The 14,856-nt window shown below is 38.6% G+C and overlaps 1 protein-coding gene across 22 annotated transcripts in view; it reads right to left on the bottom strand.

Moving 5' to 3' along the window:
- GPHN (gephyrin) overlaps positions 1 to 14,856 on the bottom strand; it is a 272,370-nt gene that overhangs the window by 2,796 nt on the left and 254,718 nt on the right. For 21 of the 22 annotated variants that reach the window (XM_071744382.1, XM_071744385.1, XM_071744381.1 and 18 more), the window contains 5 exons: positions 7,177 to 7,264; positions 5,019 to 5,092; positions 2,261 to 2,325; positions 900 to 1,003; positions 35 to 131 (listed from right to left, as the gene is read on the bottom strand). In XM_071744382.1, the coding sequence (XP_071600483.1) occupies positions 35 to 131; positions 900 to 1,003; positions 2,261 to 2,325; positions 5,019 to 5,092; positions 7,177 to 7,264 (428 nt within the window). Of the gene's footprint in view, positions 1 to 34; positions 132 to 899; positions 1,004 to 2,260; positions 2,326 to 5,018; positions 5,093 to 6,438; positions 6,614 to 7,176; positions 7,265 to 14,856 lie in introns of all 22 variants that reach the window. The other variant, XR_011725992.1, reaches the window with a different exon arrangement.

Genomic DNA, 14,856 nt, shown 5'->3' with positions numbered 1-14,856 from the left:
GTGTGTCTGTCAGGCTGTGTGACTGGGCACTAACCTGTACTCTGTGCCCAAGGTAGTGGTTCTTGGTGATGCCAAGTCAGTATGCACCGGTGGTATTCTGGGCGGGGGTCCAATTTTACATCACATGATAACTGCAGAAGAAGCAAAGAAGGGATGAAAACCTCATGCATTCAGATTGCACTGTCTAAGATAATGGAATCATCTGCTTGTTTCTTTTTCTTTAAGCACAGTCTTTTTAAAAACTTGCATTTTGAGGACAGGTGTTGTCTAGTTAATTGCAATATCAAAAACTCCAGGAGGCAGAGGCTGCAGTATTTGAGGGAAATACAACTGTGGCATTATAATATCGAAGTGTATGATAAAGTCTACATACATAAAGCAGAATATTCCAAAGATAGTATTTCTCTGGAAAAAAGCTTTATTGTTTCTGTTCTCTGGGTTACACTACACAGAGATAAGGAATTTATTCACATTCAAGAAAAAGGGAATTGCTCTCTGTTTTAGAATATTTTATCTGTGAGATAAAGAAAAATCTGGATGCCTCAGGAAGGCATCCAACTGGATGGCAAGTATCCAACTCTATGTATTTCCAATTTAATCTGCATTTTTAACCACAGGTTAAAAGGAATTTTTTAAATTTTAAACAGGAAAACATCCTGCCTGGCTAATGGCTGCCTCTGCATCTCTGTATCTCGCTCCATTAGATGGCCTTCTCACTCTTAGAAATCATGGGACTGAATATTACCAGTAACAGAGATTGAAAATGTACCTCTGTTTTGTTTGAACTCCCTTCAACTTGCCAAAATTAGTCTAGGGCTCTGATTCCCAAAAAAAGAGAGACTGTCAGAGTACAGAGCTGTGCTTCAACAGAATTTTTAAACAGAGAACAAGCTTCTTACCCTGGCTTTGATTATGGTGGGCCGAGGATCCAGGATACCCTGCATTTTCCTCAGTGCAGGAACAACAAAGAGATTGCAGGTGACAACAGCTGACACAGGGTTGCCTGTAGGACAAAGAACAGGTGGTGGTGACTCCCTCTGGACTTACTCTGAAATGGTGAAAGTGATCTCATGTTTTTATAGCAATTGAACTCTAAAGAACTCGAAAGAGCTTTTTGTGCTACGTACAACAAATGTTTCATCCAAAACTGGAATGGCATGTGGCAAATACACCTGCTGAAAGTGACACTCTAGCTGGTGGTGTGCTGATGGTCTGCTTCCACCAGAACTACCCCAGGTTCCCCAGACCCCACCAGCTGCTTCTGTTCCTCTGTTGCCTTTTGTCTTGCACCTAGATTTGTATGAGGAGGGAGCAGGGTTTATTATGCAAAGCTAGCACTCTTGATTAATGATTAAGGTTTCCAAGGACTATGAAAAAATAACTTTCAACTCCCTAACAGAGTGACAAAATGCTTTTGTCCAAATTCTGAGGGGAATTCTACTGATTTATATATTTTCTGTTGACTCATAAGAGAATTGCTTGACCAATGCCTGTCAAACACCACTTATCTTACACATCTAGACTTCCCTAAATAAATAGTATGATCAGAGAGATGCTCCATGGATCTCTTCCCTGGAAGAAAAATGTACTGCAGCAACTAAAAAAAGAGAGAAAATGCACTAGAGATACATCCGCAAAACCACCAGCTTATCAAGAACAGGATTCTTTTTGTAGTCAAGAAATCCATGTAAAGCCAGAGCAACAAGAACAAAACAAATTCCTCCAGATTTGCGAGGATAGAGATTTGTAGCCAGATCCTGAGAGAAATGTTCATTCTGAATGTGATTTCCCAAGGTGACAGAGCATGCAGGAGATGAAGTTACACTGCCCCCCTCTTTTGGTTCCACAGTAAGATCATGATAAAAAAAATATTTTGTGACATATTCCTTTGCACTCCTTGGTTTTATCCATATTTTCAATACTTCAGAGTCAAGGCACTGACTTACGTGCACAGAATTTTTACTGGGAAGGTGGAAGGAGCTGTAGGAAAACCTCACCCCTGCACAGTACCCCTTAAAAGAACATGAGGAAAATGGATGCAAGAAATAAGGCCTGTACAGTGGCAAATTCTGAGGACAGAAACAAGAAGAAACTCCATAGTATATCCCTATATAGTCTGTCTCTTCTGGAAATTTCAGGGAAAACTTTACCAGTATCTTCCTTAGGGATGCCAACCCCAGACATGCTACAAAATGCCACTGTACTGTTTTGTGTCTGTAAGCTATGCACAGCAACAAAAGTAATCTAAAATACATCTTACCTGGGAGGGCAAAGATTATTTTTCTTACGCCATCAATATCCAGAGTTGCAAAAGTTGTTGGCAGGCTATGGAAAAAGAAAGCTACTTAATATCTGCACTAGAGTTTGACTGAACGTTATTATTATTGAAAAACACTGGAAAAGAAAACAAAAGAGGATCTCTCTCAGAAGTTCATTTGCACCTGCTGCTTATTCCATACCAGGACTATAATAATCTCTTTGTGATGACTAAAAAATTAGTTCTTCTTGGTATTCAGCTATGAAATAGGTGATTTTGCTTCTGGTTAGGAAACACCTAAGAGCAGATGAAATAGTAATAAAAAAATCTAAATCCTGTTTTAATGCTAGAAGCCAGTTAACAAAGAAGTAATACTGAAAATATGCAGTTGCAGAGTTGTATTTGATTTTCATATAGGGCTCTCAGAATTCTTTGTAACATTAGTGGCTCTAATTTCCCTTACTCCACCAGCAAGCAGTAGTGCCAATGGAGCAGTGGTTCAGAGAAGCAAATGCCAGCCAGTCTGCAAATGAACAAATTCAGAACAAATTCACTGCCAGAGCTGCAGTCAGGTAAGACCTAGGTCGATCAGTAAAGAGCTTTCTCTGCCTTTCAGAGCTGCTGCTGAGGGATCTTTGTTAGAGCTATTCCAGTTATACAAACAGGACATTAATGTGATGACTTAAGAACATGACTGGCAAAGAAAATGGATTCAACCTTAAAAAAAAAGTTTTCTACCTACCTATGTTAATATCACCCTTTTAAACATTAGAAATTATACTTTATAGGATCAATAATTAGGCTGAGTTCCTTGGCTTCATCTAGAGCTAACAAGTCTCACCTTGTCAGCAGACAACAGGTACTGACCAGCACCAGCTTCAGTGATTTGCCACACTTTGACCATTACTACCTGGTTTTGTATCTGCCAGGACAAATCAAAATCTTGTTCCACAAGGGGAAGTTGTTGCTTGAAGTTTCTGTTTTAAAATGTCTCTAACTTATGTGCCAGATCTCCAAATCTTATTACCAGTGCACAAACTAAGGTACAAAAAAATATAATTGCTAATTCATATGGAAACTCTGAATTCTCATTTGGAATTTCACCACCATCCCCAGTAAACTCATCCTGGCAGTGCTGCTAGACAAGATCCAACCTTACATTAGCTCAGCAACTTTCAGATCAAGCAGAGGAATGGTAAATCCCAGGCCTCACTCTGCCTTCATGTAGCACATCAAAATACAGGTATAGAAAGCAAATTCTGGCTTTGCTTTTGGAACTTTCTCAATGGAATTTTTCCCAATATGGTAATTGTGATTCATACCTAGGGTATTTTAAGACATAATTAATAAAAATTAAGACATAGTATTTGCTATTGCACTACAGTCAATGAAAATGAGGGTGCTCACTTTCTCAGTAAGTTCAGATGACAAAATGTTTTGGTAGCAGTGAGAAATATTTATGGCATAAAATGAAAGCATATATTTGGGTAAAATATCTTAATTTCTTAACTTGGAGTTATTAAGAGCTTTTTTTTTCTAGTCATTAAAAGTTTATTGCTGCAAGTCTACAGAGGGCTCAGCAGAAGAAAGGCTTATGTTTGCTTTCAGATAAGCCAGAACCAGAAATCAATATTCTGAATTCTCTAAACCAGGTTATCCATTCTTGCCAGCAGCAGGGGCTGGAGTGCAGATCTCACTTTTGGGACTTCCTCACACCAGATTTTCAGTATAATGGAAGCAGTGAGCAATACCCATGCCTGAACTACATCCAACACAGGAAGAAAACATGCTTTCAGCTCATTCGTTGCTCATGTGGAAGGGTGGTAGCAGCAGCACAAGCACCAAAACCACATGCAGTTCTTTACTGGATCATATGTAGAGACAAAAAATATTTGCCTATTTTCACAGAAGAAAACCTACTTTCTGTTTTGTGCCCTGGACACAGTTATGGGACAGAGGAAATCATTCCTCAAAGCTGCACTTGGCCTTGTGTTACTGGACAGTGCCAACCTAGCCTGAAAACAAACTGTGCTCCATGGTTAGTGAGGCAGAGCTGTAGACACCTTTCTGCTACTGTACTGTGAAAGGGAACTCTCTATTTTTAATACGTGTAGTTTTCATTTTCTCTAAAAAGCACAATTCCAGACTCATTAATTAGCAGTGCTTCCAGAAAGGGAAGCAATGCTGAAGCAGTTTTTGAGGCAAGCTAAACCCATAAAAGGACTGTGCTTACTTTAAAATTACTATGCTCAATATGCCAATTAGAGAAAACTTTGTAAATTAACTGTCCTTCTACCTCTTTCAAGAAATTGCTTGTTTGTAGGAATATGACTTAAGTGTATTTTGAAGAGAAATGAGATGTTTGTTATGCAAACCAGCAGTTAAACGTCCTTATATTTTCCAGTTATTTCAGACAATATCTGAGCTTTGTGATCACAGTGAAGACTGTGACCATGTTAATACCTTGCTGGTTTCCCCCCAGTCCCCACATCTGACTTGCAACACTTATCAGAGAAGTACCTCTTACTGATAAAACTCCATCTCTGTTTCAGTTAATTTCACCCCTAAAGATGATAGCTAACCTGAACAGGACTGATTTTGAATCTTTTTCCCATATATATATACATATATATATATATATATACACACACTATGCAGTTTATAGTACATTTGGAAAACTGAATTCTATTTAAGCACTTCCACAGGATATTTGGCCCAATATAGCCTCCATCTATGCTGCCTAAGTAGAAAGATTTCTTACCCTGGTTTCATAAAAACTCTGCCAAAGTGAATCTGTGCATGAAGATCAATATCCAGCACCTGCTTAAGATAGTCCTGTTTAAATTAAAAAAAGAAAATTGATTAAGTAACATCAAAGCAACTTACATCATCTAAACATTCAAAGCAATTAATTAATATCAAGTGAAGATGAAAGACATTTCATATACCAAAAGTGCTACAGTCCAGAGGGGAATTTCCAGTATTTGAAAGAAAGTATATTCAAAATGAAGAGGTACAAAATAGACTCATTTTAGGTGCCAAACCTGACTCCACGAGGCCATAGTAATATATTTACTTAAAAGTCAGCTGCAGCATCAGAATCTTAGAGGACCCCACAAATACCTACTTCTAAAGTATTTTACATGTCAAAGATTGAAAACTGTCTTTATGGTTCAAAGTCAAGACTTCAAACCATGAAGTTATTTAATTTTTGCCACAGAAGCTATCTAGCAGCAGAGTCAGAGATGTCCTAATACTTCTGAAATCAATACTGTACTGTAGAAATCATAGTTTTCCAGGATACTGTAATTATTGTAATTTCTTGGGGACTTAGTCTAAATCACAGTGGTTGAAGTTAACAGTCCTTAGAAAGGAAAACTGTGGGTGATTTGTGTATTAGTTCAAGTTAAATGATTTTGCATAAACACAATTGATCCAGTTATTAAAACAAATTGAAGTACTTATTTAGTCTTTATTGAAAATGGCTGTGCTCAACAATGTAATATCCTGTCTGATCTGTTTGGTGAGATTAAAGACACAGGACATAACAACATTCATCTGTGAAGACAAGCAGTAAATCTGCTTTGGAAGCACTAAATCTGAAGCTCCCAGTTTTCCCATTATTTTTAGTTTTTTCTTTTTTTTCTGTGTGAGTGTCTGAATACTTGGGAATCAGCAACTTTTTTCAGCCAGGCATGAATTCGCAATCATTGATTGCATTACCCTGTCTTTACTTTCTATTTACTTTGTGGATGTTCACAGTTATTTCATTAAAACTGCTGAAAGCTCAGTATCAGAGGGGGAACTATCAGTGGGACATAGAGCCTATTGACTTCATGCTGTTGCCTCAAATTCAGACTGGGGAGAAATGAGCCAGAAGGCAGAAATGCCTGTAAGACCATTCAGCAGTCCAGTTACTTCCTAATGTTCCTATTCTGCACTACATCACCATGTTCCCAATTTAAAGACCAGCACTTGTCCTTGACTGTTTCTCTAGGAATACTGAGGACAATAATGGGATTGAAAGTCACTGGCACTGGTTTAACTGGTTTCCTTTTTCATGAGGTATCCAACAACATGATTTCTACTCAGAAAGTGACACAAACAGCACTCATGTTTGCCATCTCCTAATGACTGTCTTTAGTATCTGTTAGTTATAAAAGGAGAGATGTTTCTTTTACCTGCCAAACTCACAGATTCAGCCTGGGATCAAAAAGTAATCTGAGTTTTCCTTCGCATAAGTCATGATTAATAAATGTCCTGCAGGTTCATCTACGCCCCACCAGCATCTGTGTATCCCTATTTTCTTTGATGGTTTTGGCACAGGGATTACCAACAGGAACTCAATCAACAATTCTGTTAATGATTCAAAAGGCAAATATATCAGCTCACTCTGTCTTGTATGTATTGCCTCTGTAGGACTATCAGGTGCAAACTGTGTTAAAACTTTTTTTTAAAGAGCTATAGCTTTGTCATATTCAGCAAACAGATCTGCTGAGTAAGAAAGAGCTATTTATATATTCAGGTTGCTTTTTGAAGTACTTTTAAAGTATCTTCATTCTTTCTACATTTTTTCTGCTCTAAAAAGAAAAAGTCTTTTGCTTTCATATGCTATTAACCAAGCACCTTCCTCACCACAGCTACATAAATCATTCCTTTAAATAAACACACAATTGCAAATCACAATTAAAATCTTCCCTATTGTATTATGTCTACTGTAGTACAGTAATAAAAACAAAGGGAATAAGAACAGCATTGATGACTATTTTCTTAAATAATTCACAAGAAAGTATTCCAAAAAAAGTAAGATCCCTTTTTGATAAACATTAACACAAAGGTAGAAGCTCTGACATCAGACTTGAAACTTGGCTTGAAATTCTTACATACATTGCAGCAAGTCATACTTAAATTTAGCATACCTTTTCCCCCATAGATACACCTCCTGATGTAATGATCACATCAGCACGGCTGATACCCTCATTCAGTGCATTCAGTAAATCATCTGGGCTACAGAAAAAAACAGGCAAGCAGATTAGTGCCATGTAACCACTACAAGTTGTAGTGTTAAGTAAGTGTCTGTGCACACATTCAGACGTATGCCCACACGTATTTTAAGAAAGAGATACAACTCCAGGATAATACAAGATCTGCTTCTTAAGACTCCACACTGCTCTGTTCAAGTCAAGAACTGCAATCTCATTGAGTGAACACCACACTGTGATGTGGTGCAAGGAGCAGGGGAACCTTAGATAGGGACCAAGCACTCTACTACAAGTGTGTAATTTGCACAGCAGGTAGCAATGCAAATTATGATTTAGATGAACTGACAGGGCTAAACAAAGGAATCTGATGCATCAGTATTACTGGCCACCAAGCAGGCTGCAGTACTACCTTCCTATTTTATTTGATGTGTGCAAAAATAGGGGTAAGGCTCCACGTCAAATTCCTTCAGTGTAAAGTAAGAGTAAATCCAGTATATAATTTCCAGCAAAGTCAGCTGTGCATCTTGAAAAACACAATCCATCCTCTTCAGGTGTCTACTTACCTTCATGAGAAACAGTGTGAGGGGAACTGTGATGTTCCTCCATACAGTCTAACTGTGGGTGTGAAGAGTAGAAGCTGAGTTTATTCTTTTCTTTTTTTTTTTTTTTTTTTTAGAACTAAACCAGAAACTTTAGAGTGGGCATTAGCTACCTAGCAGCAGTACTGATGCTAATACAGAGTTTAAAGGCACGCAGTGGAGAAACTGGTAATACAACTTACACAAGATCAAAAGAATCCAAAGAATTTCCAATATATTGAATGCATAGTTTGTATTTGACATTTGTGAACTGACCAGAAACTGACCAATTCCTGTGACTGGATGTAATGTTCCTTCAACACTATGTTTTTACTTAATGAAAGTTTTTCGTGGGAGGCTGTTTTAGAATGCAGTTAAGTGAACGGGCAGTAATTGTAGTTTCTGTACAAAGCATTTCACCTGGAATACATCACCTCAGTTAAAAGTCACACTGCAATTACAAAATGCCATTATGGGTTATCAAGGCTTTGCAGGCTACAAATGCCATGTGGACTATCATTCAAGAGCTCTTGCTATTGTTCACTAACAGATAGAATCACTGCAGTTATTTGGGGTTCAAGCTGGAACAGGAAAATCAGAGATATTATGCAAGTCCTGGTTGGCGTTTCAGAGTAACAAACTGTGCGTTCCAAAAGGTCTCAAAACAAAAACCCTTTCCTCTGAACATGCTGTCTTTGCCCATGGTTTAATGAAATATAAGCAGCAGTGAGCATTATGTGCACTGCAGTTTATGACAACAGAAACACTGCTCCCTCATTAAGTACTTCTCTCAAGTGCTCGCAACCCTGCACACTCCTCATCTCCTCACCAGAGAGCTCTCAGCTGTCCTGTACCTCGATTATGCCTTACAGGCAGAAAGACTCAAGACATTTCTCTACCATGTCCAGTGATTGATGCAATTTTATCATAGTTCACTTGAGAGCAGCGACCAGCACTCACCTCCCTGCAGCCTCCTGTTAGGCAGCTGTAGAGAGCAGTAAGGTCTCCTCTCAGCCTCCTTTTCTCCAGATTAAACTTTCCCAATTCCCTCAGCCTCTCCTCACAGGACTTGCTCTCCAGACCCCTCACCAGCTTGGTTGTTCTTCTCTGAACTCACTCCAGCACCTCAATGTCCTTATTGCAGTGAGGGGCCCAGAACTGAACACAGTACTCAAGATGCAGCCTCACCAGTGCTGAGCACAGGGACATGATCCCTTCCCTTCTCCTGATGGCCACTGTTCCTCATACAAGCCAGGATGCCTTTGGCCTCCTTGGCCACCTGGGCACACTGCTGGCTCATATTCAGATGGCTGCTGACCCACACCCTCAGGTCCTTTTCTGCCTGGCAGCTTTCCAGCCACTCCTCTCCAACACTGTAGCCTTGTACAGGGTTGTTGTGACAGAAGTGCAGGACCTGGACTTGGCCTTATTAAACCTCATTTTATTGACCTTTGCCCACTGGTCCGGCCTGTCCAGGTCCCTTTGCAGAGCCTTCCTGCCCTCGAGCAGATCAACACTCTCACACAACTCAGTGTTGTCTGCAGACTTAGCTGAGGAAGCCCTTAATCCCCTTATCTAGATAATTAATGAAGATAATGAACAGTACTAGCCCCAGAAACAGCCCTGGGGAACACCACTGGTACCAGCTGCCAACAGGATTTATTCCATTAACTACAACTCTCTGGGCCCGGCCATGTAGGCAGTTTTTAACCCAACAAAGAGTACACGTCTGTGCCATGGGCACAGACTTCTCTAGGAGAATGCTGTGGGAGATGGTGTCAAAGGCTTCACTGAAGTCCACACAGACACCGTACACAGCCTTTGCCTTGTCCAACAGGCGGGTCACCTGGTCATAGAATGAGGCCAGCTTGGTCAAGCAGGACCTGCCTTCTTTTTCCATATTGATTGTCTATTAAGTAGTACGTACGTAATAAAATAGTGCTTAAGATTATTATAGAGTTTGTAACAGGAAAAGTCTCACAAGATGTAAGTATTCTTTAATCCTTGCCAATGAAGGCCCAGATTGGAATGCAGCAAAGCATATGTATTCATTACTCAGATTTGATATAGGCCTTCCTGAAGTCTGATGATAGTTGACACCCATGCCACTGTTACCAGACTAAACTATTTTCAGTATATTTTTCTCATAAGGTTGTGTTGCAGCTGAGGAACTGACCTGAAGCTTGCTACAGGCTATTTTATTTTATCTTGCTTAACTATTTAAAAGTTATTCATAGGCTGCAAGACTGTCTGGGGATATTCTAATGCTGGATTATGGAATGTGTTTGCTTTTGGTTGTGGTTTGAGAATAATGGAAGGAACAGTTATTAAGTTAAACACAATGGGAATGCTCCTACTAACATACCAAATATACACGTGTGTGTGTTGCGTGTATATAAAAAATCAGTTAACAAAGGAAAAAAAATCAACAAACCACACCCAAAGTAAACAAAAACTCAAATCAGGTGAGGTCACAATTCAAACCTGTGTTTATGAGGGTAGCATGCTACTGGCAGCATACTACATCATACAGTTTTTCAATAATATGTCAGCTACAAATTTGAAGATTACTGAACTTGGTGCATACTTTTAGTATTTCCAGTAGCATGACCTATATAACACCTGAAAGGTGAGATAGAAATGTTATTGTATTAAATGGAATGATTATGTTAGTTTTGTTTTTATTCTGAAGGAAGGAGAGACATTTGCAGAATTCCCTCCCTTGCCTTTGCAGAAGGCTTCTGTTTTTTTGCTGCACTTGGCACATTTCTTTTTATGTCACTCAGGTCATTCTAACTTTCTATCCTACCTGAGGCTGGTAATTTCATGACTCTGCCATTAACACAAAACACTCCTTGAAGGAGCCACCTGCTGCAGCCTCCAATCAACACTGTAACAAGTATTTTCCTTGCCTTTAGTGGACTTAATGCAGTTACCATTCAAAGTGCACATTAACACATACTTGATATAATCACATAAAAAGATACTATGAAACTCTTGTTTCATTTGATCTATAACAATGAGCAGCTTCTCCTTTGGAAAGGGAATAAATAATTTCAGCCACTTCTGAAAGAACAGACAAAATAACCTTGGCATTTGAGCATAGCAGGATAAAGACTGTTCTAAAGGGCTTGTGACAAATAACCATGAAGCTAAGAAATAACACTCACTGTCTGAGCAGGTACAAATATCAGAAGCTATATTCTAAAGCCCTGGTCACTGCTAGAGACAGGATACTGGATTAGCTAGACTAATGGTCTAATTTGCTATGATAAATAACCTTAAAATGTCTTGTGAAAGTGCAATTCTTGGATTTTTTTCCTTCATGGACAAAACTGTAACAGGCGATCAAAGATAATGGTGGATACCTTAATCGATGTAAAGGACATTTTGATGGGAAGCCTCATTTCCAGATGGCAAAACTATCCTGTTTCATCCTGTGATTTTCAAAGTTAGAGTGACACGGGGCACAAGAAGGGAGTGTACTTTTCAGACGTGACGCAAATGATTAAAAAAAATATGATATTTTGTATATTTCAGATCACATCTCAGCATCTTCTGCAAATACAACTAAAAGAATTTGGTCTATAAGGATTACTTCCAGTTTATGAAACTATTTACATAGGTAAGCAAGTAAAATCCAAACTTTAAACAGTAGAAATCCCTACCTACAGTAGGTTGTGTCTGTACAAATATGTGTACTGTACACAAATTTAGGAGCTGCAGACATTATTCTTTGCATGAAGAGTCCATGAATTTTTAAGTATAACTTTAAATTCTCTGCCAATTTTGCCAGTCTGATAAACCGAGTATCTACTTTTCTACCTCAGTTTCCTCATAGTTTCCTCCATATTCTCTTTATACAGTTTTGTGGAAGCAAAGGAGCAGTACAATCTGGAAATTATTGGAGGGCATCTGTGGTATTGTAGCAGCACCATATGCAAAATTCAGTAAGCAGATATATGACATGGCAGTTGAGATGCCATTTCATTAAGTTTGAAGAGAGGACTAGCAGGACAGACAGGATACCAGAATAGGAACATCTTCTGGATTCATGAAAAATTCTGATTATCGAAGCTGATTTGTGGAAATCTGTTATACAGCACTTGATTACTTCTGACTCTGACTGAACTGTCTTTGAACTGAAAAGATTCACAGGAGCTGAAGGGCTTGAACAAGAAAATGATGCAAGCCTCGTTAAAACAGACATCAGCCACACAGAGATTCATCTCTCTCAAAAGAAATAGCTACATTATATAGTCAAGACCAAAGAATTCTCTATGTCTTGAGTACTATTTTATGTAGTATGCTAAAGCATGCTAAATTACAGTGCAATTTTCTTGTTCAAATAGAAATCAACATCTGTTCAGTCACTTTTGTTTATCCTATTGTTTGGCTTCACTGTCATTAATTATAAATCTGTCAGCTTTTTCTGTGATGCAACCCTTAATACCAGCAGCTTGATATATGCAATTAAAATGCTCAGTTTCATAATTTGATTTAGAAAACAAATAACAAAAATAGTAATCTACATCACCTACCACTGTGCAGTAAAATGAGTGATCCCTGTAAAATTGAACTGGAACATTGAGTTAGGATTGACTTAACAAGCCATTGTCACAGCACAAAATCCATAGTTGTTACTAATTTCCAGTACCATTTCCACCAAGTTCTTTGCCACAGTAGTCTCATTCATTCAAATTAACCTCATTACCTGACAGTCATTTCCAGTCCTTGCTGTTCATTGACATATTCAGCTATTACTGCTGGGTGACTAATAGAAACACCTGTGATTGCTTTACTTTCTTATGCATCAGCTTGAGCTTTTCCAGAATATCTGGGTTTATAAACCTGTACTCGTAAAATTTGTGCCCACAAACCATCACAGTTAGCACCTTAAAACTGTGCTCTACAGATACACTGGACACAGATACAGAAAGATATGCAAGCACCATGAAGCATTAGATGCATGTAGAAAGTGTCTGTTGTGAGTAAAAAAGCAGAGCTGAGTAACCCTTCTTGCTTGCCGTTTTACTGTATTTGAAAGCACCACAAGTATTTCAGTTTTCTGCTGCCACAATTACCCCTTCATTCATCATTCCTCACAGATTCAGAAGACTTACAGGTTCCAGGTGAGACAGTGAAACTTAAATGCTAGCTGTGATCCAACCTACACCAACCACCCTGAAGACCAAAGTAAACCAGCTGCTCCTCTAGACTACAAGAGTTGCCCCTAAACTTCAAAAGGCTCCGTGCTGCCTGTAGGTACCCTGACTTCAGCACGTTCTGGCCATTCCCACACGAACTGGGAACAGTGGGTTTTGCTAGTCTCTCTTCTGATAAACAGATCTCCCAGAGAAGTTTTAAATAAAGTACAAGGACCTGCTAGAAATTCCCCTTGTATACAAAGATCTCAATCTTCTAGTTCCACATTAGGAAATAAGAAGAAACAGCTCCAAAACTACAAAGAATTTACTGAAGTAAAATTCATCCAAAAAACAAGACTGTACTTATTGCATGCAGATAAAGATCTCATGAAGAAGCTCAATGACATCTCTGTTTGAGAAAAGGTGGGGTAATGATTTGATCCTTTATGATTAACTCTTTATTTTTTTTCTGGTGCTTGTTCAGTTGAGGTGACAGATGTCAAAATGAGAAGCTGAATGCAGTTAAGCATAAAGATCAAAGCCTGTCACCCACTTTTCACCAAATGGCCAAGAGGAGCATTTTGCACATTTTGCACATAGATGCCATACTAGGTTTAGCCAGCTAAAATCCAACTTCTTTAGAATGTAAGATTGAATGTAATTTGATTAATGTTATTTTAAATGAACGTAATTCAATGAATGAATACTTGAATGTGATAGGAATTCTCTTTTGACTGGTGTGGTTTTCTAAATCAGGAAAGATCTAATTTTGATGATGTATGCAGTAACATATGGGCACTTTTCTGAAACTGTATTTGTTTCAAAATTCTCCAGTGTATTTCACCATGTTCCCATAATGTTTCTTCCATCTATCTCCTGTAGTATTTCCCTGACTTTGAACAGATGCAGTATGTTTTCCCTATGAATATAAGCCAGCTTGTGAGGAAAGCTGGAATAACTACAGTAGCTTTTGGCTTGTTCACCATGACTATGTAAGTTTTGTCTATCTGATAGCAACATAAAAGAATCTGGCTTTGCACTGTTTTGCAGAGTGTTCTTTTTCATCTTATGTTAATGAACTTTAGAGGTTAGAGTAGAGGTCTTCAACTCTTTTGCTGAAGTTACTGTAAGATCTGCCTACTGCCTTCAACTTTTTCTCTTTATCTGGTTGATAACATATTTTACTCCAACTGTTCTAATGAGTTGTTTCTGAAGATTCCCACTCATATATACTCCAAAATGACAAAAGACCAGAAAAGTCATAAAAAGAGAAAGCCAACAGGAGTATGAAACAGGAACAGGTCTCATATTGCAGAAGCCAGGTGCTTATGTACTATGGAGCACACTCCTACATGAAGGCATTACACTGTTGATAGTTGGGTCCTGTTTAACATTTTTGTCTGCTGCTTGTGTACATTCAACTGCAAACATTTGCTTCTGAATTGTAGTTATTTTTTTAATCTATGCTGAAAGAACAGGACCAAAGCTCTGGAAATGGTAGTCTTCGGGTGCCATTATACTAAGCCATGAGAACTTTATCCACTCTAAATGAAGGCCAGTGTGTGTCCCCTGAATGTAAGAAGTAGCCTGAGAACAACTGGTTTCCTTAATTAATAAATTATCCCTGGCTATCTTACTGGCCAAAGACAACAAACCTTATCCCAATACTTACCAGAAATCCATTAGTTTTTCCAAGAAGTTGGATGGAATTTCACTGGTAAAGATAACAGCTCCTTCCTTCCTTCCTAGGAAGTGAATCTACATGGATTCACTGAAAAGTTTCCACTTTTGCAGTGGAAGATGTTCAACAGTTGTAGCTGAGCTGAAATAGCATGACTGAAGAGTACACCACACAATACAATAACCAATGCCAAAGACATTGCTCATGCATG

This window comes from Heliangelus exortis, chromosome 5 (assembly GCF_036169615.1).
Source record: "Heliangelus exortis chromosome 5, bHelExo1.hap1, whole genome shotgun sequence".
NCBI lineage: Eukaryota > Metazoa > Chordata > Aves > Apodiformes > Trochilidae > Heliangelus > Heliangelus exortis.
This window is presented reverse-complemented; position numbering and strand designations above follow the sequence as displayed.